At 37.0% G+C, this 25,575-nt stretch overlaps 1 protein-coding gene across 1 annotated transcript in view; it reads right to left on the bottom strand.

Moving 5' to 3' along the window:
• Positions 1-23,515, bottom strand: part of LOC123655619 (ATP-binding cassette sub-family C member 10) — a 40,032-nt gene extending 16,517 nt beyond the window's left edge. Inside the window, exons 1-18 of the mRNA XM_045591382.1 lie at positions 22,897-23,515; positions 22,711-22,828; positions 22,462-22,620; positions 20,551-20,800; positions 18,952-19,216; positions 18,604-18,841; positions 14,243-14,391; positions 13,525-13,644; positions 13,007-13,385; positions 11,629-11,751; positions 10,386-10,499; positions 8,631-8,810; positions 8,323-8,465; positions 7,601-8,128; positions 7,381-7,513; positions 6,767-6,842; positions 5,201-5,298; positions 2,081-2,287 (exon numbers count right to left, since the gene is read on the bottom strand). Coding sequence (XP_045447338.1) covers positions 2,081-2,287; positions 5,201-5,298; positions 6,767-6,842; positions 7,381-7,513; positions 7,601-8,128; positions 8,323-8,465; positions 8,631-8,810; positions 10,386-10,499; positions 11,629-11,751; positions 13,007-13,385; positions 13,525-13,644; positions 14,243-14,391; positions 18,604-18,841; positions 18,952-19,216; positions 20,551-20,800; positions 22,462-22,620; positions 22,711-22,828; positions 22,897-23,508 — 3,892 coding nt within the window. The 5' untranslated portion in view covers positions 23,509-23,515. The remainder of the gene's footprint in view (positions 1-2,080; positions 2,288-5,200; positions 5,299-6,766; positions 6,843-7,380; positions 7,514-7,600; positions 8,129-8,322; positions 8,466-8,630; positions 8,811-10,385; positions 10,500-11,628; positions 11,752-13,006; positions 13,386-13,524; positions 13,645-14,242; positions 14,392-18,603; positions 18,842-18,951; positions 19,217-20,550; positions 20,801-22,461; positions 22,621-22,710; positions 22,829-22,896) is intronic.
• Between the last annotated feature and the right edge of the window lie 2,060 nt (positions 23,516-25,575).

Raw genomic sequence — 25,575 nt, forward strand, 5'->3', positions numbered from 1 at the left:
CCTTGTTAAAAATCATAATTATTAGTACAAACGGTATCGAATTAAGACAATTTAATTTGACAGGTTATTCTTAGGCAGTGCCTAATTTCGTTGTTAAACCGACCAATGTTAAAAACACAATACTATTTTAGTATTCCATATGACGCGCGCGACATTATAAAACTGTAGGATTATATAATATCTTACTGTCACTGCTAACATTTGTTATGCGATTATAGGCAGAAGTTTCATAAAAGGCCCGTCGTCGATGCGAACGAAGCGCTGATATCGCATATATTATGACAGCGGGTTTTTTAAAGCAGATTTAAATTGCATTATGATTTGTCTTTTTCAAAAATATGTATTCAAAAATAATTGTAATGTTCATTTTTTATATATCATTTTTAGTAACATGCCAGGGAAGGCAGTGCCTTTCTGCCTATATGAAATGCACGCTACGGACACTACCAGCTGTATAACACCCGGTGTTGACAGGTCAAAACGAGGGATGCAACAAGGGTTGTAAATAAAAAAAACCTTGTGCACCACGGTATAATTTAAGGGTATACAAAGTTAACATTCCACCAAATTTAATAAGACTTGTTACATACATCATAATGTAAGCGCGATGTAAATGACAGACATCGCCCTCTATTAAGTAATCTTAGAACTAAATTTATGTTTAAGTTATATACACATAATAATGTAAGCGCGACTAAAAATACCAATAGCGCCATCTATTAAAACCTCAGAACTTAAATTGAAGTTTGTACACCAGCTATCGTTTTCAAATCGTTGGTTCAGCTGGCTGGGTCTAACACTATAATTGCCGAAGTATGGCTCCTTCTCTATCATTGTGCAACGATTGAAACAATAGAAGTAGAATACGGAGTCTAGGTCATAATCTCTGTACAAGGTTTTTTTATACAACTAAGTCGGCAAATAAGCGTACGGTTTACCTGATGGTAAGTAGTTACCATTGCTTATAGACACTTGTAACACCAGAAGAATCGGAAGCGCGTTGCCGACCCTACTACCCCCGCCCGACCCTCCCAGGGACTCCGGTCATCTTACTCACACAGGAACAAAACAGTGCTTGAGAGCAGCATTATTTAGCCTTGATCTTGTGTCAGGTCGAGGTATTTCCTCAGTCGGTCTACTCCAGATTTTGAGCAGGATATTTCCTACTGCCCGAAACGTGGTCGCTAAATATGGGCCTCATAAGAAGGCTCAAAGTTGTTTAGCGGACGATGGAGAGGGCAGTGCTTGGTATTTCCTTACGTGATATTCAGAAATGAGGATATCCGTAGGAGAACAGGATAACCGACATTGCTCGAAGGGTCGCACAGTTGAAGTGGCGAAGGGCAGGGCACGTAGCTCGAAGAACAGGTGGTCGATGGGGCGGAGAGGCTCTCGGGTGGCGACCGCGTACCGGGCACCGCAGCGTCGGCAGGCCCTCCAAGAGGTGGACCGACGATCTAGTCAGGGTCGCGGGAAGCTGCTGGATGCGTGCTACGCAGGACCGATCTTCGTGGATAACATTAGGGGAGGTTTATGCCCAGCAGTGGGCGTCCGTAAGTTGATGTGATGATAATTTCTTACTGTGCCCAACCTTAGTTAAAGTAGAAGGTAGGTAGCAGTATGAGTAGAAGTAGTGTTTCACTGCCGGCGCGGCGGCGGCCTGCAGGCGCGCGGCCAGCCACTGCGAGTGTGTGTAGCTGTATCTCACCGGGGTCGGCGGCGTGCGTGGCGCGCTGCAGCACGGCGAGCAGCGCGGCGGCGGGCACGGCGGCGGCGGCGGCGGCCTGCAGGCGCGCGGCCAGCCACTGTGAGTGTGTGTAGCTGTATCTCACCGGGGTCGGCGGCGTGCGTGGCGCGCTGCAGCACGGCGAGCAGCGCGGCGGCGGGCACGGCGGCGGCGGCGGCGGCCTGCAGGCGCGCGGCCAGCCACTGTGAGTGTGTGTAGCTGTATCTCACCGGGGTCGGCGGCGTGCGTGGCGCGCTGCAGCACGGCGAGCAGCGCGGCGGCGGGCACGGCGGCGGCGGCGGCGGCCTGCAGGCGCGCGGCCAGCCACTGTGAGTGTGTGTAGCTGTATCTCACCGGGGTCGGCGGCGTGCGTGGCGCGCTGCAGCACGGCGAGCAGCGCGGCGGCGGGCACGGCGGCGGCGGCGGCGGCCTGCAGGCGCGCGGCCAGCCACTGCGCGGCGGCGGCGCCGCACAGCGCCGCACGCTGCCAGCGCTCCACCGCCTCCTCGCCGCGCTCCGCCCAGCGCGCGCCCGCGCCAAGTGCGCGCACGCTGCTCAGACCTGACAACGATCACATTCCATCAAAAGGAAGCCATTTCACAAAAATCGGTAACAATCCGCGAAATTGTAATATTTTGACGTCGTTAATCTCAGTATTGGCTGCGATAATGTAATTTATATTTTTAAAATATAATAGAGCAACCTTTGTTGTAGTAAGATAATGGATCATAATTTTAATTTATATTGTGTGTACAAAATTATTAACCTAGATTATTCATCAGCCGCCTCCCTGGGTAAACTGTCGAAATGTATACTTTAAAGTCCTATTTTTCAATAAACTCTACCTTAAAACTGTATAAAAAATATGGTAATATGTTTTTTTTTAATACATAATGCAGATTTTTTTACATTAATAAAATTTTAAAGTTACAAATATTTTCCAAATAAGTACAATTTTAAAAGCGATATTTTTCTTAGAATACAAAAAAAATTTAAGGAACTATCTATACCAAAGTAAACTTAGATCATTTAGGAAGATAAAAAATAATCAAAATATTATTTCTAATACCTTTTGTATTAAAAATAAAAAGACAGTTTATAATACCACGCATCAGACCCAATAAATCAGTCGAGCGCCAGCGCTCTTAGAGGTAAGATCCACGCCAAATTCGCCGCAGCCGTATCTTTCGCTCACACGCGCCAAGCGACAATTGTTATAGTGTGATAAACCGCATTTGATACTTTCATAAAAATAAAAAAAGTATGCGAAAATTATTGTCAAGTAATATAATGATAATTTCTGTAAACAAATGTATAATTTATTCTTTTTTCCCACATTATCAATTTAAATAGGCATTTTAATCGGTTTGTCTTGTTATCACTACATAGTATAAAACAAAGTCACTTTCTCTGTCCCTATGTTCCTATGTATGCTTAAATCTTTAAAACTACGCAACGGATTTTGAATCGGTTTTTTTTAAATAGATAGAGTGATTAAAGAGGAAGGTTTATGTGTATAATAACATCCATTAAATAGTGGAGAAATACTGGTATTTTTGAGGTTGCTAATATGATGTCGTAGATAATTACATTTTTTCCGCTTACATTGCAAACGCAGCCTGAACCCTACGAGATTTAACAAAATAATGTACTAAGTATTGTACACATTGAAAAGGTCTACAGAAAACTCCCCTATGATATATGTCTATCTCTTATGGATATCCCACAATAACATTTTTTTGTCATTTACTTTTTACGAAAAATAATGGCCAATTTTCAAAGCGATTTTAACCAATACAGCATTAATCCTTATCTAATTAAATACATTAAATACATTGTTGATTTAATATAGATCTATATGGCCCTTTACAGGATATGATTTAAATGAATATTTTCGAAGATATTACCGATTTAAAAATTGCGGTACGTAGCGTTTGCGGCGGTTCCGGCTGGCTTTTACTCTAAAGTTAACGCGTGCGGGCCACGGGCAGTAATGAATAAATCAAAACTACTGGATCGATTTTAATCATTTTTTCAGTGAATGACATAGGCTATAATTATATTTTAAACCCGTGCGAAGCCGGAGCGGGTCGCTAGTTTGTTAATAAATAATAATGTTTGTCGGTGTCATTGAGTTTATAAATAAATTAAAGCCGACAATATTTGATAGTCTACTTGCATCCAAAACTATGCAACTCACATTCACACTCAGATTTTCTGGAGCAGAATAAATTTCTATTTTCTTTATATCGTAAATATTCAATTCATTCGTAAACTTAAAAAACTAAATTAATTTTAAAAAAAATTGTTTCATAAAATTGACTTTATTTTTATTTTAAATTTATTGACTGTTATCATTATTTCATTCGTTCATTGAATTTTTTAACAAATTAATCATGTAAAAAACATTTTATAACATAGTTTTTAATTTTTATTATAAATTAGAAAGAGATCAGGATGGTTTTTTGGTTGTCACACCAAGTAGCACAAAGATCGCGCGGCTCGTACGACTCGCGCGACGCGACCTTTACCTAAACTTGCAGAGCGAAAAATTGTGAAATGGCTCTTAACGCTAAATATTTACAACGTGTCTTAGGTTCTCTGAGACCTAATTAGTCTTCGAAGTAAAACTTCTTTGAGCGCATTTTTGGTGTTAATTATATATTTTTAACCGACTTCCAAAAAAGGAGGAGGTTCTCAATTCCACTGTATTTTTTTTTATGTATGTTACATTAGAACTTTTGACGGGGTGGACCGATTTCGACAATTTTTTTTTTTATCGAAAGGTGGTGTGTGCCAATTGGTCTCATTTAAATTTATTTGAGATCTAACAACTACTTTTCGAGTTATATGTAATAATGCGTTTTTACTTGACGCTTTTTTCGTCGACCTACGTTGTATTATACCGCATAACTTTCTACTGGATGTACCGATTATGATATTTCTTTTTTTGTTGGAAAGGGGATATCCCTGATCTGATGATGGGATCCCAGAGAAATCGAGGGAAACTCTCGAAAATCCGCAATAACTTTTTACTGGGTGTACCGATTTTGATAATTTTTAATTTTATCGATAGCGGATGTTTATCATGTGGTCACATTTAAATTTTATCGAGATCTGATAACTACTTTTTGAGTAATCTTTGATAACGCGTAGTTACTTGACTATTTGTTCGTCGATCTACGTTGTATGACTCGTCGATGTAATTGAAGTCGGTTTTTTTTTCGTTTGTGAGCAAACACAATTATTATATTTGAAAATTGGTTTATTGATTGAAAAATTTATTAATCTAAAACATCTTGTCAACTGTTTCCTGTTTGTTTTTACCTGATTTTTAGTGACGGTTAATTAGTGTAAGCGATGAATTGTAATCGTTTAAACCTTACCTTAAAGAACTGGGATGTTTGGCGCGAATTTAGGGAGGCCTATAACGAGCAGTAGACTGCGATAGGCTTAAGACGGGGGCAATCTTACCTTCAAGGGTATCGTTGAAATGTACGTAGACAGGCGATAAGGCGACACTCTGCAGACGTTTAAGTTGCCTCGAAGTGACCCGGTATAACCGTTGTAGTCTGTGTTAAAAGGGCACTTACATTTACAAGTATTTTTTGAAAAGTAAATAAAACAACGACGACGCGTTGGCGCAATGATCATAGCACTGCTTTGTGCATGCACATGACAAACATTTGTATTGACCGTACAAATTTTTGCAGTGGTCTAGGTGTTTGTACAGTCCTTGTGAATCTTGCCCCACCGTGCCTCGGAGAGCACTTTAAGCCGTCGGTCCCAGTTGTTATTATGTACACCTGATAGCGATCGTTACTCATAGTAGAGAAAATATCCGCCAACCCACATTGGATTAAGCTCAGATCCATCTCCTACATGGGGAAAGAGGCCTATGCCCAGCAGTGGGATATTAAAGGCTGAATCGAAATAAAACAGTTGTAGAAAAATTATACAAAATTCAATCAGTAATAATAACTACACTGTTAAAAATGTCTCTCGTAATTTTACAAGAAATGCATTGGGAGCTAATGGGCAAAATATTTTCCCAAAATTACAATCGGTTTAATGATTTCATAAAAAATGTGAGCACCCGGCGGTTTATGGTTTCGCAAAATATTTTTGTAATTACGCAACCAATTTTCAATCCCACAAGCTTGTAAAATTACAATGCCTTTCTGGAATGTCACAATTTTTTTTTTATATACTACTAGATCGGCAAATAAGCGTACGGCTTACCTGATGGTAAGCGATTACCTTAGCTTAACACCAGAAGCATCGCAAGAGCGTTGCGGACGTGATCTTTTGTATGGTCGAGATACTTCCCCAGTCGGGCTGCTCCTAGCTGATTTTGAGCAGGATTTATCCTGCTGTGCCCTACCTCATTTTTAACCGACTTCCAAAAAAGGAGGAGGTTTGTGACATCAGAACTTTTGACCGGGTGGACCGATTTCGACAATTTTTTTTTAATCGAAAGGTGGTGTTTGTCATTTGGTCCTATTAAAATGTATTTGAGATCTAACAACTACTTTTCGAGTTATATATAATAATGCGTTTTTACTTGACTATTTTTCTTTTATGTATTATAAAAAGTGCATTGTAACCTAGAATTGAGAAACAAAGTTAGGTAATTTTAATACTCTTTGCTTGGTAAGAATATTTTAATTTTATAGATATTTTCAACAGTGTAAGTAATCTTCAATCAATCGGCAATGTTATACTGAACTTAGATACTATTTTCTACCCCAATAAGTAACGTTAGAATTTGATTCTGGCGCGGCTTAACAATCCTTAGAATAACCTAACGTAATTCTTTTAAATTTTGGTTAAATAACATTTAATTTTAAAAATGCCTGTAGACCTTGAGTTGATGCTTATTTTTTTTTTTATATTTAATGTAAAAAGTTTTGGTATATTACTGACCGAATTAAATATTATTTACTTACTACCAACATATTTTTGAATTATACAAAACATATTTCAAAGTGTAAACTACATTGATAACCCTACTACATGTATATTAAAAACCACACACACCTGTAATAGATAAAAGTCATAGGCAAAACTCCTACAAGTAACCATGGTAGACCGTAGACAGTAACCGCCACCGCGCCTGAGTCAGAAGAAGAAATTAGTGTCAGAAAAGTGTTAGTATAATATGGAGAGTAGATGTGAGGAGAAGCGTCTTTTTGTTGTTGGTGTCTGTGAAATACGTCGATATAGAAGTCGCTGCGGTATTCATTTAAATTAATTTTTTTACTAGTAGCACTACCATCGCAAAAGGATGAATTTAAGTTAGTTAAATACTGTTCACAACTTTAAAAAAATCCATTCTTGTCTGTTATCAAAAATTTAACTACTTTAGTTTAAAAAAAAATATTTTTTTCAAGTCAACGCATTCATTATATTTATTTGAACTCGGCACACTTCTCTTCGTTTCTAGTAGCTAAGTCCATATCATATTATTTTTTTACGTCAGCACCACTGTGGGTTCAATGTGAAACGTTTATTTATTATTAATTTATAATTTTTACTGCTTACTGCTGGACACTTTAACTTATTCCCCATAAAAGACGGGTCTCATTACCATTACTCTCCAGTCTCCAGTGTAAAGTACGCCGCTACTTAAATTAGTTTAAAAAACTGCTCACCTATCAAAGAAAATACTTGAGCAAGTAATATATTCATAATGAAAGGTAATGAATCGTCCACGGTATACGTATCCGACGAAAATCGGTTAATTATCCGGCCGGTTGGAGTTACATCGAAGAATTTTATGTTTGCCTATAACAAAAAACATTAATGAGTCAAAACAAAACTGTAGTATGAATTTAAAACAAAGTATATGTAGAAAGTATGTAAAATACATACTTTGACGACAGTTTTGAGAAGAGCTTTATGTATTTTCTCAGCAGCTTTAACCCCTCCATATGCAAACAAAAATGCGCGCATGATAGTGAATACCAAATTCAATCCAGCAAGACCAAAATAAATCTCCAAGTAGTAAGTATCGGTTATCGTAGGTATTTTCAATTGCCGTTCTGGAACTAGGAATGGATCAGTAACAGTCGTCGCAGCGTAATTCGGTATGTCGTTAGAATTAAAACTATTTATCAGTTCCATAGATTTATTTACAAGGATATGGACAATACTGTCAGCGATGTTGATGCCGTGATCCAGTATTGTTGAGTTATCGTGTACGTTATCGGATGATAATTGCAGATCCGTAGTGTTCTTTCTTGAGTTTTTAACCCAAAATGTGAGCCACAAGAATGTGAAATTTTGCGATAGTTGCATGAGTATAAGAGACATGATGATTGTCATTGTTAGGAAGGTGCCCACGGAGCGTAGGTATAGTCCGATCACCCACCAACCTACGGTTCCTTCTGACATCGCCTCCTGAAAAATTTCAAAAGTAAAATCTCTATCTTACTCATTTGAGTCTATTTAGACTTCACCTATGTTCATGAAGAAGGATTTGTTGGTCGTATTCTTATCAATTAATCATAAGTAAAAAGGTTTGAAAAAATTCCGAGGTCAAAAAAAGTTAAAGCAGGTAAAAGCAGGGTGAAATTTACAAAAATCTTACTTACATCCTCATTCAAGCTGTTCCGACTGACACTGTCCTGTCCGTCGGAGTGCACGTCGTTGTCTCGTCGCAGAGGCTCTTCTCCTATTGACTCTGTTTCGCTCGGTAAAAATTCATCGATTTCATTCAAAACTGTTTCTGGTGGACCTGACGAATTTTAATGGTCGTTACGTTTTAGATATGTATTAATGTATTTTGGTTTGCAACATTTTATGTGCGTAAAGACACACACGCACACGCACACACGCACGCACGCACGCACGCACGCACGCACGCACGCACGCACGCACGCACGTGTAGCTGATCTCTCACCTTGCGCCACGACACGTCCGTCTCGCAGCAGCAGCACGCGGTGCGCCCGCGCCAGGTGACGCGGCGAGTGCGCCACCAGCACACGCGCCGTGCGCCGCAGCAGGCCACACACGCAGCGATTCATTATATGCGCAGCCACATTCGCGTCCACGCCGGCTAATACGTCGTCCAACAGGTACACTACGGGATGTACATCTTGCATTTAGTAGTAGGTATACTTAGAAAAACTCATAACATGTTTTAATCTCTCTCTCTTAACGCAGTTTTAACCTAATTCCGAAAGCAGTAATAAATATGGATTATGTAGTACCGGCGGAAGGAAATTTGGTAAACTTTTTTTTCTTTATATTAAATTAAGCCCTTAGCCAATTTGATAAAATCTTTTGGGAGCCACGAAGTTCAAAAAAAATTTGATAAAATTATTTAAGAAAAAAAATCCAAAAAAAAACTAAATATTATTAAAAATGTTATTATTAAAAATCGTTACTTCGTAAAAAAGGTTAACATCAATAGGGGATCGGAACCCAAGGCCCACAACACCATCGATCACGAACGCTAAAATTGCCGTTCCGCTAGCGTAAAAAAATGTCACAAAAACAAAAAAAGGAACAATTAGTTTCTAGGTGTAGTTTGAATGTAATTTCTAAGTGTTATTTATACTTCTCCTAGCTAGGTAGTTGAGCTATCTGTATTAAGGAGAAGCCATTTTTCTCCCAAGAATTCTACATTTTTACTTTCCATTAGTTTGCCACGAGTTGTTCAGAATTCAAAGTTACATTACATTCTATAAAAGAAAATATACATAATTTTTAATATTAAGTAGGTTAAGAGTGAAATAATAAAAAATAATAATTGTGTTTGCTCGCAAACGAAAAAAAAACCGACTTCAATTACATCGACAAGTAATACAACGTAGATCGACGAAAAAATAGTCAAGCAACTACGCGTTATCAAAGATTACTCAAAAAGTAGTTATCAGATCTCAATAAAATTTATATGCGACCACATGATAAACATCAGCTTTCGATTAAATTAAAAATTATCAAAATCGGTACACCCAGTAAAAAGTTATTACGGATTTTCGAGAGTTTCCTTCGATTTCTCTGGGATCCCATCATCAGATCCTGGTTTCCTTATCACGGTACTAAACTTGGGATATCCCCTTTCCAACAAAAAAGAATTATCAACATCAGTACATCCAGTAGAAAGTTATGCGGTATAATACAACGTAGGTCGACGAAAAAAGCGTCAAGTAAAAACGCATTATTAGATATAACTCGAAAAGTAGTTGTTAGATCTCAAATAAATTTAAATGGGACCAATTGGCACACACCACCTTTCGATTAAAACAAAATTTGTCGAAATCGGTCTACCTGGTCAAAAGTTCTGATGTAACATACATAAAAAAAAAATACAGTCGAATTGAGAACCTCCTCCTTTTTTGGAAGTCGGTTAAAAAACAAACAAAATCAAGAAAAAACTACTTACTGATATGTATTTGTGTGTGCGTGTATGTAATTATATGTGTATGTTTGTGTGGGTGTGGATGTTTGTGTGTGAGCTGACATCTTTTATCAGGAAATTTGGTGGACGAATGACAACATTATATTTCTTCATTTAAAAATATTTAAATAAATTATTATTCGATAAATACTCTTAAAACAGTATATTTATCTATCTAACTACATTATAGATTTTAATCTGATTACTGTCCGATCTCCTATTAATTAGATTGATGGCTGGGAGTAAACTCACCTTGCTTGTCCTGGTAGACGGCGCGCGCCAAGGAAACTCGCGCGCGCTGTCCTCCGCTCAGCGTGCAGCCACCCTCGCCCACGTACGCATTCCAGCCCAGCACGTTCAGGTCCTCTACACACATATACATTTGTACTATATTCGTAGTAAGGAATTAGTGACTCATCGTTGTCGCTAAGCTTAGCCACGCCACTTAACGAATTAAATCGTACTAAATTAAAACGTCGTGCTCATATTGACCCGTTGAAATAACCCTGAACTGAGGTAGGGCACAGCAGGATATATACTGCTCAAAATCTGGAGCAACCCAACTGGGGAAGTATCTCGATCTTACACAAGATCACAGCTAAATAGTACTGGTTTCAAGCAGTGTTGTGTTCCTGTGGTGATTAAGGTAAAGAACTCCTGGGGGGATGGGGGGGGGGGGGTTGCGGGCAGAGTCAATAACGTGATAACGATGCTTTTGGTGTTGCAGGTGTCTATAAGCTACGGTAATCTCTTACCATCAAGTGAGCCGTATGCTTGTTTTTCGACTTAGTTGCATAAAAAAAGCCTAGATAGAGATAGGTGTTTTAATGTACTACAATTTAATTGTTACATAATTATAAGCGTTTCAGAACTTTTTAAGATTTGCGCGTTCATGCAACTATAGTGCGTTAAACGAATGGAGATACCAGACGTAAACAATGCCCTTTAGCGACGACGGAACCAACAAAATATAGTCTATCTCTTTCTATCTTGTTTGTTTGCTATCTGCTACACGGCTCTCGGCTAGGGAAGAAAATGAGACTATTAGGCAGTTATTTATTTATGTTTTGCATTTTATTATTTTTATTTCATTCCGTGTCCTGAAGCTATACATAGAATAAATAAATATACATTTAAGAATAACTAATTGTTCGTTTAGATAAAATAATTATATAAGATTTAATACTTTTTAAATAGTAATTACACAATATAAATTTATAAATAAATATTTGGTTTGTTTACGTCTGCTATCTCCTATCGTTGAACGCACTATAAAATAATATCCGATCATCTCGAGACTTGTATAGAGCACGAATGCGTCATTCACACTGGAATTGTATAAGAGTATTATTATTTAATTATGATTAAGCATTTTAAAAAAACTTTTCCTTTTATTCTGCCTTCGAAATAAGAAAATTATTATTTTTTACGGATAGGATGCGTCTTTTCAATATCAAACAATTTTTTTTCCACTAATAAAAATATTGATAAATACCTGTTAATGCACACGCGTCGACAACAGATCTAAACTTGGCCTCATCATAAGGTTTTCCGAACAATATATTGTCCCGTATAGTGCCTCGCACCAGCCAAGGCTGCTGCGACACATATCCAAAACCTAAAAACAGTTCAGCATTACACAGCAATGCAAACGAAGCCAGTTATTATATATTTTTAGGACACCATACTTAACGGGACCATAACATAAGACCAAATATACCTACCATTTTATTTGTATAAAACAAATGGTAAGTTGGTGAACTCCCATTAAAAAATGTCACGAGCCGCCTCTGATACCTACACATAATATAACAGATCCAAGTGTTTAAAAGCTATAAAAAAATAAAGTTTTTTTGTATTGTTTATGAGTGTTATAAAATTTAGGCAACCATCATAATCATAAAGGTTTAAATAATCTATGTAGACTGAGCGATTTTGATGTATACAATTTGGGTGTCGTAGGGGCGAGGCGAGTATTGACCAGAATTTCTTTGCATTGTTTTGTTGATATTATATGTACATATATGTATTGTTTAAAAAAGGTTCTGTAACATTTCGACGTGCAATCATTCTGTCCGCATGACATGTTTATCTATACTAGTGGTCGCCTAGTGGTCGAAATTCGACCATAACGAACTTAAATTATAAGTTTGAACATTAGAAGGTTTTAATGAATTTATTATGGTTATTAGTATTTAGTATGGTTATTATGTTTGACGTTCAGTATCGACAAACAATATTAATCTATAATCTCAATTCTCAATTTGACGTCAGACTTTAACAAAAAACAAAGGAGCATATATACATATATAGCGTGTGTACGCATATATAGCATGTGTCAAATACATGGTAGTGTGTAATGGTTTTTTATTAATTTAATGTATATTTTATGTATAATTTGAAAAAATATTAGCATTCTGCACTCCTTCTCTACATAACGATAAAGTGTGCGAAATTTCATACTTCTCCGTCCACGCAATTTCCGTAAAAAGGGGTATAAAATTTTTCCTTCACGAATCCCTACTAATGTTATAAATGTGAATGTAAGTTTGTTTTGTACACATAGTCTTAGAGGTATTAGAAGTAACACAGGATACATTTTATTTAAAAAAAATTAATGCTAGTAGTAAAAGCTAGTATATTTATACTAGTAGTTGTACGTGAAAACCTATCATTAGACAAATGTAGTTTAATACTATTGCTATGTATTGTTATTTGTGCAGTTGGTTTTCCGAATATGAAATAAATAAAATAAATAAATAAAAAGTTGCAAAATCATTCAATCAATTTTGTCAAACATCGAAAATAAATTAGTTCAATAACATTAAAATTAAAATATTTTACAAAGGAATATATTCTAAGTTGCTACTCACTGTTAAGATATTCGGGCATTTGAATATCGCCACTTTGCTTTATCATTTCACCTATAATAGCCATCAACAATGAAGTTTTCCCGCTACCCACTGGACCAGCAATACCAATTAATTCTTCTTTGCCTATTTCTAGTGATATAGTTTTTAACATAAACGGCTCTTGTGGAATTCCCTCGCTGGACGACACAGACTCATTTCTTTCTCTGCGTTTACTTATTTTCTTTTTAGACTTTCCTTTATTTTTCTTATCTTTTACTGGCTTCCTCGGCACAGAAGATTGGGCCCAACAAAATGATGCATTTTTCAAAATGAGAATTTTATCTTCATCTCGGTTTATATTTAAACGGTCATAATATTGTTCGAAATTCATGTCCTCTAACTAAAAAAACCAATTTCAAAACATTGATATTTAAAACAGAAATGAGCAAAAAAATGTTATCTATGTAAAAAATTCTTTATGCAAATACAGATTAACAATTTAGTAAAATAGTACAGAACTTTCGTAATTGACAACTTACATTTAAAAGTTTTTGTATTCGTTTTAAGGAGACCCAAGCTTCAGTGATGCCATTCAAAACCCACGGGAACGCGTTCAATGGCGCTATTAACATATTTATTAGAGCTACCGTTGTGAATACCTGAAATAAAATGATTTACTAAATTTTATAACACTCACAAACAATACAAAAAATAACATTATTCACAAGTCCAACGTCGCGCAGAGCACAGTATCTAGACAACACAGGAGACAGACGAGCGACTCACGGTGGCCGCGGTGAGCGGCTGGGCCCGCAGCGCGTGAGTTCCGAGCGTGAGCGCCACCACGAGCACGGGCGTGCTCGCCCACAGCACCACGCACACCGCGTCCAGGTACTTGCGAGCGCAGTATCTAGACAACACAGGAGACAGACGAGCGACTCACGGTGGCCGCGGTGAGCGGCTGGGCCCGCAGCGCGTGAGTTCCGAGCGTGAGCGCCGCCACGAGCACGGGCGTGCTCGCCCGCAGCACCATGCACACCGCGTCCAGGTACTTGCGAGCGCAGTATCTAGACAACACAGGAGACAGACGAGCGACTCACGGTGGCCGCGGTGAGCGGCTGGGCCCGCAGCGCGTGAGTTCCGAGCGTGAGCGCCGCCACGAGCACGGGCGTGCTCGCCCACAGCACCACGCACACCGCGTCCAGGTACTTGCGAGCGCAGTATCTAGACAACACAGGAGACAGACGAGCGACTCACGGTGGCCGCGGTGAGCGGCTGGGCCCGCAGCGCGTGAGTTCCGAGCGTGAGCGCCGCCACGAGCACGGGCGTGCTCGCCCACAGCACCACGCACACCGCGTCCAGGTACTTGCGCGCGCGTAGCCGCCGCAGCTCCGCACCGCGCGCCTCTGACACACAACATCGGACCATCAACCACGGGTATCCTCTTAAACTATACTTGTCGCGTCTCTGACACACACACAACACCGGATCTCCAACTACTGGTACTGTCTTTTACAACACTCGTCGTGCCTCTGACACACAACACCACACCGTTACCTACTAGTATTTTTTAAAATTATATGTACAACATCCACAGGGTAAGACCCTGTTGCTCGTGCCTTTTATACTACCTAAAATATTTTATGCAATTTTAGCGTTAGCTTAGCGTTTTTTAACCGACTTAAAAAAGGAGGAGGTTAGTCAATTCGTACCGTATATATATATGTATGTTCGGGGATAACTCCGTCTTTTAAGAACCGATTTTGATAATTCTTTTTTGTTGGAAAGACGATATCCCTAGTTTGGTACCATGATAAGGAAACCAGGATCTGATGATAGGATCCCAGAGAAATCGAGGGAAACTCTCGAAAATCCGCATAACTTTTTAGTGTTTCTACCGATTTTGATGATTTTTAATTTAATCGAAAGCAGATGTTTATCATGTGGCATTTAAATTTCATCGAGATCTGATTACAACTTTTGGAGTAATATTTGATAATGCGTATTTACATGACTATTTTTTCGTCTACCTTAATTCCTTGTCGATATAATTGAAGCCGGTTTTTCTTCGTTTGCCTGCAAACACAATTATTTTACAGTAGTTTAACTTCAACCAGCAAGTTCTAAAACCGTCTAGAATTGTTATGATAGTCCGACACTGACAGGTTTTTGTTCCTATAATGATTAAATATGTGTATGGACACCTCAGATCAAGTAAAAAAAGGTAGATAGTGCGCGGCCTTTGTTGTTACTGAAGCCACAAAACTCGGCTCCTTCAAGTAAACACACGCGCTCACGCACACATATGCATCAAACTACGCTCATTTTCGTCAGTATCTCACGGGGCCTCGTACAGTAACATTGCCTACAAAATGCCGTTCTTTTGTAATTAAATGGTGCAAAAACAATACCAAAGTGAACAAAAAGTCTGAAGAAATATCGTTTCACACGTAAGTACATACAAAACTTTATATTTTTTGTTATTCCAAAATAATATTGAGGTTATTCGGAATTTATTATTTTCATGTCCCGAAATGACGTACCGAGGGAGTGTTACCAGTAATTCTTATTTCCATTAGCCCAAAAGGCGGGTAAGTAAATTGTAGGCAATCATAGAAAAATAATTAAGTAGAAAGTGGACATCATTATTGTGTTTTTTTTTTATCGTGTTATTTTATGTTTTACCTAAATTGAAGTCAAGCTAAATATGAATTTTTAACTCGTTTGTGTCTGTTTAAATTTGTGAATTAACTACTTATCTTTTACTACTAAATATCATGATTTTAGGTTTCCAACGAATATTTTAATAGATGAATAGGTTTTTTTTATTTTTATATATCACTAGGTCGGCAAACAAGCGTACGGCTGACCTGATGGTAAGCGATTACCGTAGCTTATAGACGCCTGCAACACCAGAAGCATCGCAAGCGCGTTGCCGATCCAATCCCCAATCCCCCAGGAGCTCACCTTACTCACCAACAGGAACACAATACTGCTTGAAAACAGTATTATTTAGCTGTGATCTTCTGTAAGGTCGAGGTACTACCACAGTCGGGCTGCTCCATATTTTGAGCAGGAAATTCCTGCTGTGCCCTACCTCAGGTAGCTGCTGTACGACTGAGCCGAAATGAACTACAACGACAGCCATCCTCATCTAGTGTGGTTCGTTCAAACCATTTTGATAAAGCTGACATGTATGGTACAAAACGTGGACTTCACAGAGTTCCATCACGAACATACTACTACTTACTACTACGTATTTTAATGTTGTACTTTTTGTTCTAGGACCTACCGGATGAGTCTAAAATCAGTCGTTAACCAAGATTCAATCTTTGATACACCTAGAAAAAATAAACTAAGAGAAAAGTTAAAAAAAACAGGAACTTTATTAAAAAAAAAAATGTAAAAAAAAAATTAAATAATTACAGCAAAGAACTCTTTGATATTTGAGATGTCTTTAAAACAGGAACTTGCCCTTCAGAGGAATCATCAATTACTTAAAAACGCAATTTTCATTGATTAGACACAGATTTATACAATTCATTAAATCAAAACTTGGCTGCAATAGCTTTATTTAACAATTTGAAGCAAAAAAAGGAGTAAATATATTTAAAACTATAAACAGATTTTTATTTTTGCATACCCATTTTACCTATATTAAATTAATTGCGTTTAATCCCACTTAATAAAATTTTCAGGGACTTTTTTAAAAACTGTCAACACTTCACTCACTCACACATATTTAAAAAAGTGGCTTCACTTTTTTGTTCTAAGTGCGTTATCTATTTTTTTTACTTGATCTATGATGGACACTTTTAAACTTATGTTCCAGAATGGTCGTCGCTGTGGCATCTATCGCTCGGGCGAAGAACCTGCCAATTGCATCGTCACCATTGTCAGCGTCGTAGACACAGGTGTTCGTGCGCCTGGTTATTGCCACTACTGCATATGGCACGCTGTCATGTATTTGGAGTTTTTTGGATCTGCTCTGGATAGTGATGACCTCGTCGTAGGTTTGCCCCTGTGCTTCATGGATAGTCATGACGAGCGGCCCTTAACCGGTTCCGTATCTTTGGTCAAAAAGGTTTTCTTTTTATCTCTCTCTCTCTTCGTTTAGTCATTGGTATTTGCGCGCCAGTGTGCTTGATGGCATATGCAACGTTCATGAGGCTCCGATATGTACAAAACTACAAATACAAGTCCCACGTGATGTTTGCTGTCAAGTAAGGTCTGCAGTACCTGATTTCGAAGAAATTTTTTCTGTCGATATATCGGAACTGGTTGACGTCTCCGTGTAGTAAACTTCGCTCGCACACGACAGTCTTACTGGCATTACTATGGCTCCAAAATGATTCATAAGGGTTTCTTCCACCGTAAATGGTTGAAATTTGGGTAAAACTTTAGATTAGGAAAAACCGAATTTCGGGACCGTGGGGGAAAGGGGGGGGGGACGCTACCCCTGGTACCACTGTCACACCTCAGAACCCCATGGTTATGGAGATATCCATGGTTAAAGTTTTGAAGTTAGAAGAAGAATTTCGAAAGTTAGAGGAACGCTTGGCTCCGGCGCTGCGGGAAGTGCAGCCCTTCCGCCCTTGCGTGCGCACGGCGGGCGAGGGCTGCCCTCCCTCCGCGCCTCCGTGGCACAAAAAAAACACTAGGGGTAGGACAGACCAAGACCACGTGGACAGTGGGGTGCTCCGATTCGGTTTTGGGTATTTTTCGAATTTCTAAACCTATATTCTAGCACGCAATGTTACTAATTTTATTAGAATATTATATCTGACGCGTTATTTTGTTTAAAAATGTCGATTTGTCACACAATGCAAACAGTACGAACTCAAAGGTATTATAATAGCTTTAAATTCTTCTTCTAACCTCAAAACTTTAACCATGGATATCTCCATAACCATGGGGTTTTGAGGTGTGACAGTGTTACCTTGTATAGATTCCCCTACAACTTTCGCCCTCCACACCCAAAAACCCCATAATTCGGTTTTTCTAATTCAGTTTTTCCTAGTCTAGATCTTAGCCGAAATTTGTACCCTCATTGAATCCATTTACCAGAATGGAAGCTATAGTGCGCAATCTAGACCTAGCCGTTTTGTCAAAGCGACGAGCCGGTTTTTCTTTTAAGTCCTTGGCAGCTTCAACCGTAGTTGTGGCTACTTTTTTACATTTTCATCGAAGTTCTCTATGATGTTGGTTGTCTTCCCGCAACCCAGAACTCCATTAATCCGTCAACCGTCAACTACTGGTACTGTTTTATACTATACTCTAAGTAGAAAAGAAACACAATACGCTATTACCTCTCCTATTAAAGAAAAAAATTGCAGAATATTTTGCTTTTTAAAAACTTATCATCGTGAACATCGAAACTTATCATCGTATCATAATTTTCCTTACCCATTGTGAACGACGTACACTTAATTTTTTAACTGTAAAAATTATTATTACTACTTTATTTATTTGGATCAAATAGTACGGATGATTTTTTTTATTACATAACTAAAAAATATTTTCTGGTCTGAATTCCCAATCCAAATAATAAATCAATAAACGAATTACTTATAATTTTACAGTCGAATATTAGTTTTTATTATAAGATATATTTTTACCTGACACTCTGTCAATGAAATAGTCTTCCCAAACATGTACTTTCACCGTTCGAATGCCGCGAATCATATCACTTATCAGACTAACGCGGGAATCTTTATGTTTCATCATCTCGGTGCTTTGCTCGCCAATTTTGTTTGCAATAAACTTGTTAATAGGTATCAAAATAACAGAAAATGCGACGCCCGCCAAAAATGATATTCCAACTTGTTGGTAAAGAAGGAATAAGGTTATGAATAACTGTAACAAAAGAAAGTACAGAAAGACTTAAAAAAAATTACCATTTATTTTTTAATTTAGATTAATTAATTTTAAAAATTTTATGAAATATAAAATCGATTATAATTTACCTGTAGCGGTATACTCCACAAGGCATGGAAACTGGGACATGAGTTAACAATGCGGTCGGTATCAGTTGACATGAAATTTGTTATTTCACCAAAACTAAAAGCTTTATTAAGCTGCATCGATGTTACGCTTAGAGTCTTTCTAAGGATTGTTGAAACGATTGCCCCGCGCATTTTGAGCCCAATGATCGACATTTGCCAGTTGAAATGAACGTTAAACAATGCACCGATAATTGTCGCTGCAAGTAGCTCAGCCGCATAAATATACCTAAAGGAATATCAAATTGTATTTCTTTTGATATTGACACAACTTTTAGTAAAGGCATATTTACATTGAGTCAGTAACTAACGTCAGTGCACTGCCGAGTCAGTGCTGACCTGGTACTGCCATCGTGTAAATTGATTTCAAGTCAGTACAGCACTGTCGCGTCAGTACTGACTTCAGTATTACCGCTTCATATTTTTCGGCGTCAGTTGCGCTAGCGCGGTGCGGTGTGTAAATGCCGAAGTCAGTCGCTGCCGCTATTGTACGAGGACCACGCTGCGTTGCACCACATCACAAAATGACGCGAAAACTGAGTGACACGGAGAACTTAAAGATTATTAAACTATACCGCGATAATGAATGCCTGTGTGATAATAAATTAGGGCAAGGCGTCTCTCATAAATGTGTCTTGACGCTGAATAGAGCTTGATAACAACATAAGCAAATCATCAAAGTCTTTTGGCGTTATTCTCAAAGCCAGTTTGTATTCCCCAGGATCTTCAATTCTCAACTGGGTTAACGACAGAGCTGAGCCTCCAGTTTGATCTCTGTCATCTATCCATTTTCTTACCCAAATTCGTTTCTTTTTAGATATCTCTTCTTCTAACATACCAGTTAGTCCTTGCATCATCACAAAGGTACATTTTCTCAACAAATTATTAACTCTGATTTTTAGCTGTTTTCGAGAATTCATTTATCCGCACTGACTTTACAAACGTGTGTACACCATAAGACTACTGACGAAATACTGACTGCGTGTAAATCGTATGAGTCAGTTTTCGACACCAGCACTGGCGACAGCTACTGACCCTGTGTAAATCTGCCTTTAATTTCTATAACACAGTGAGAACATAGAAAATTATTGTGAAAAAATTCCGACGACCACAACTATTTTAAAGTCCGTACTATAGTGGTGCACTCCAAAACGCTAACTTTCTGGCAGTGGATATTATCTAAAGTAATATTATAAATAAATAAAACCTCTGTGTTTGTTTAAGTGTATATAGAGGGATAAAGATAGCCGTTCGGAATAAATTGATACACGGAATTTACAAAAAAGAGAGTAAGTTTGATAACCAGTGATGTCAATTTTGTATGAATATTTATTTCTAATATAGACGTGGAGTTTCGTTAAAAAGCTGCAAAGAGCGTGATAAGCTGTCAGTCTCGGCGATTATCGTAAAAGATTAATAACGAATGCACTCTTGGTAGAAAAAAATATCTGTAAAATGACATGAAACAGTGTGAATTTATTTCCAACAATTGTGACTTTCTTTCCCTATTTTTCAAACTGTAGAACATTTTGATTTAGTTCCAGCAGAATAATTGAAACTCACCCATAATGTTGGTCGATACTCTCGTCTTCAACAAAAGTAACTAATTTATTGAGCAATATAGGTCCAGCAAAACCTGCCATATCTGCTACTAGTTTTAACATTCCAATGCTATAGAACTGAACAGCGAAGCAGTGGTGTAGCGCACGTAAGAGAGAGACGTTTTGGCGTCGTGTAGGACGTATCAACACTCTGGCAGTCGGTGTAACTGGAGTTGATATTGATGGCTGCGTATCTCCAGTAGAGCCATATCCTAAAATTTAAACACTCATGAATTTATTACATATGATAATTATATTATCCAAACGTTTCATTTTCCTGATAGTGATCGGTATTCATAGTAGGGAATATATCCGCCGACTGGTCGTATCGATTTTAATTTTTTTAATGAATTTAAATTTAGTTTTTTTATTCTGAACTTTATTGTAATAATTTTATTTTCATTGATTTAATTAGTATTTTATTAATTTTAATTTCATTGGATTAATTTTTTTATTATTTGTATCTGTTTTCGAAATGAAATACTCCTAAGTAAGCTGTATGCGGCTACAATTGAGGTAACACCCAATTTGTTTGTACCCTGGTGTTAGTTATTGTAAATGTATTAGTATCTACCTTGTTGGCGCATTATTATTATAAATAAATAAGCTCGCATTGGAGTAGGGTTGCGGATTAATCCGGGGCGAGGTGGCGAATGCTAGTGCGACCCCATCTCGCCCTACCCAGGCGGACGACTGCTCACACGTGGTGGTTTTTTAGTCAGTAGGAGTCTGACATAACCCTCTGGCGCCCCCGCGCTGGAGGGTATCCATGAAGGATTTTCCCCACGTAAAAAAAAGGGTTGTGGATTAAGCTCTGATCCTTCTCCTACATGGGGAGAGACCTATGCAGTGGAATATTACAGGCTGAAGCGAAACATTTTAAATCCAAGTTCTAAATCCTATTTGCATGTATTGACAATATCAAGTATATGACGTAATTACATATAATAGTATAAAATATAAGTAATAAATAATAGAATAAACCAGATTTGTCAGAAAACGAAAATTATTTTTTTAATATTTTAAAATTATTACTACATGAAGTTTTAAACAAAATTTGCTGAAAATTTAATGCTCTATAATTTTTATGACACCAATATCATTGGAGCTATAGAAACCGAGATAATCACAAAAACTCATTTTTGTAACCTTTTTTCCTTGAATAACTTATGGCTCGGACACGAGATTTTATGACACTTGAGAATACCAAAGTGAAGGTGTATACAAGTTTAGAGCTTATTATCTGTCAGTGTGAGGTAAAACTGTTCATATGACTGGCCTACAATAAAGACGAAATAAATACTGAACCTTGTACTACATACACTGTACTGGAATTACTCAATATTAGCCAAAAATGTATACTTAAAGTCCTATATGCCTACTAATTCTAAACATTTTATTAGAAAAAGAAGAATCCACCCTATCTCTCATGACTATATATACTTTACTAAGTTGGCATTATAAATAATCATATATAAAATTATCCTTGTATTATAATGATGTCATACAAATAACAGAGCCTAAATACAATTCTATGAAATGGTTCAACATACTCGGTTTCAATCAATCATTTTTGTTATCATATGATTACAGTAGCACGCATCTAAGATATGAATCATCATAGTCATTTCAATTTTGTCATTTCATTATGAAAAATTCAACCAAGTGTATGTATAACATGCTTAACATAAATACACAAATATTATAATAATAAAAAATAAGTTGCTCTATTTTTTATTCTTTTTGTATAAAAAATGTATTTATTGCGGTAGGTATTATATATAGGCATGCAATGATTCATAGAGGTGGAGCTATGTGTTATTTAGTTAATGCTACTGATAAAGACATGTCATGAAATAACAAAATATTGTACCAGAGCCAATAAATGGTTCATGAGGCACTTCAGCAAACTGATGATAATTATCAACATTCCCAATAAGAGCTCTGTCCATTTTTGCTCCTATATATGAACACCTGTATCTGGCTGGAATGTCATAAAGTTCTTCTGGATCTTGCAACTTATTTTCAAAACCTGAAAAAATTGCAAAAATATTAATTCAATCGCCGATCTTGACAAGCTCAATTTTTAATGTGTGAAAATAATAATGACACTTAAACATACCTTTTTGAAGAAGTGGATTGACCCATGTAAAAGTAAGCTTAGACCACCAACTAGCTCCTTGCATAGCCGTGCCAAGAACACCCTCATCAACTTGTGGCAAAAGAGGGGTATATTCACTCTAAAATTTTTAACCAAAATAAGAAATGAATTCTATTAAGTATGTAAATATTTTACTAGAAAACTTACATGAGAATGTTGTGAACCAACAAGACACGGTGAATAAAAGGTTGGCCTAGAGTCACTTGATGGCAATAAAGTTAGGAAGTATATCACATGACAACATATCGAAGCTATGTAGAATTCCGTTGGAGCACTAGTTAGAGTAGAACTGCGTAGTGCTATTATGTTAAATATTACCAGCAACATCCATAATATGAGTTGACATAGAGGCCCACGAGAACTATGCCCAAGGCGATGCTTTAAAGCCAAAACATATCCAAAGTGAAAAAGCCATGACAAACACGCGGCTCCCGAAGTAAAGTAATCAATAGGATATAAAGTAAAATCTTTATTAGTCAAGAAAATGTATATTTCTATAATGGGAATAAAAACTAGAGCCAAAATTGCAAAACTACGCAGTGTTATAGCCCGCTCTTGCGTTTTTTCTCTTACTACCCAGTCTTTTCGATATCCAATGTAATATCCTGAAGTAATAGCAAGGATGAAATAAGTGGGTATTTGTAAGAACAACTCCTGGAAACACATTCCAAAATCTTTCGTCACATCGTTCCAGGGGACCAGACCCTGAGAGCCACATATATATTCCCATTTCCATGTAATATTCATGAAAGAAGTCATCGTTCCAAGTAAAACACTACACGTCTACTAGTTTAACTTTTTAAACATTTTAGTAACAATTTGCAGTACATAAATTATTTTGACTAGTAAACGTAATTTTAAAAAGGACACATAACTGGAGTGTCCTACTATTCCGGCTAGTAAATTTTATTGAGGATAATACTATATTTATTTTTCATCACAAAAGGATAACAACAAAATATACACTAATCATACGAATATTGACAACCAAAGAGTTGACAACTGAGTGAAACTGACAAATAGGACTGTTGATAAAATATCGAAATATCGATATTATTATTTAGAAATATCGATATTTATTACTAATATTTTTTTGGACGATAGTTCGATACTGAAATTCAAATATTGACATTCGATATTTTGAAGTAAAACTTCCTTACATAAGCTTGTCTTGGGGAGTAAACTGGGAAATACGTGATGAGACTGTTACGAAAAGTGAAATCGATTGAGGCGAACGGAAGTTGATAGGGACACATAAGTTAGTGAAAGTAGAAAGAGAGAGACTTATGTTTCGTAACGCATCAGTCGTGTAGTCTAAAGCTTACTTGTTTTTCTAACCGACTTTCAAAAAAAGGAGGAGGTTCTCAGTTCGACTGTATTTTATTTTTATTTTTTTTATATTTTATGTATGTTACTTCAGAACTTTTGACTGGGTAAACCGATTTCGACAAAAGAATTTTTAATCGAAAGGTGGTGTGTCATTTGGTCCCACTTAAATTTATTTGAAATCTAACAACCACTTTTCGAGCTATACCTAATAATGCGAATTTACTTGACTATTTTTTCGTCGACCTAGGTTGTATTATATCGCATAACTTTTTACTGGATGTACCGATTTTGATGATTTATAATTTAATCGAAAGCTGATGTTTGTTTATCATGTGGTCACATTTAAATTTTATTGCGATCTGATAACAACTTTTTGAGTAATCTTTGATAACGCGTATTTACTTGACTATTTTTTCATCTACCTAAGTTGTATTACTTGTCAATGTAATTGAAGTCGATTTTTTTTAAACTAGAACATCATAAACTTAATCTACTGAACTTTATTTACACTACATTATTTTTTCCTCTTTTAGTTTATTTATTTACATACTAGCTTTTACCCGCGGCTTCGCTCAAACTGAAGCCATTAAATAAGTAGAGAGATTTTATCTTTTGTAAAATATATTTTTAATAAAAAGTATCCAATATACCTCCAAGCATATATGTACAAAGTTTCATGATGACATAATAATATAACAGTCAACGCTGGCAAGTGTGAATGCATCTCATTCACGCGGAAACCAAAGCCTATTCTATATAGTTATCATTTTAATGGCGAACAAATTAACAGAAAACAAAGTTTAAGAGATTTGGGGGTCTACTTTGATCAAAAAATGATACTATCAGATCGTATAGAAAATATACTAATGAAAGCATATAAAAACCTGGGATTTGTTCTTCGCGTATGTAAACCGTTTACAAATATATTAGCTATTAAGTGTGTTTATTTTGCTTATGTACGGAGCATTTTAGAGTATGCTAGCCCTATATGTGGTCACCTCAATACCGCATTTATCAGCACCGCCTAGAACATATACAAAAAAATTCATAAAACATTTAAACTTTCGGTGTCGTAAATTTTGTGAGGGCTATGAAGATGGTTGCGCGGAACATGAAATGCTTTTGTTGGAGTAGAGACGTATTATTTTGGACATGGGTCTGTTCTATGACATAATAGATAGTAAGCTTGACTGCCCACACTTAGTATCTAAAATAGGTTTCCGAGTTCCTAAATATCGTACCCGTAATACATCTATGTTAGAAGTGCCTCAACATTATTCGAATGATTTAAAAAACCCGCTGTTACTGAGACTCCCTCATACGTATAACACATTATTTAAAAACGTCGACATCTTCACAAAGTCTAAAAGGATATTCAAAACCAATATAATAAAAAATACTATCTGAGTCACCGTAACAATGTATAAACTATAAGTATATATTATGTATCTGTATATAGATGATGTGTAGCTATTTATATACGCCTTTTTTACTATG

Source organism: Melitaea cinxia, chromosome 8 (assembly GCF_905220565.1).
Source record: "Melitaea cinxia chromosome 8, ilMelCinx1.1, whole genome shotgun sequence".
In the NCBI taxonomy this organism is placed as follows: Eukaryota; Metazoa; Arthropoda; class Insecta; order Lepidoptera; family Nymphalidae; genus Melitaea; species Melitaea cinxia.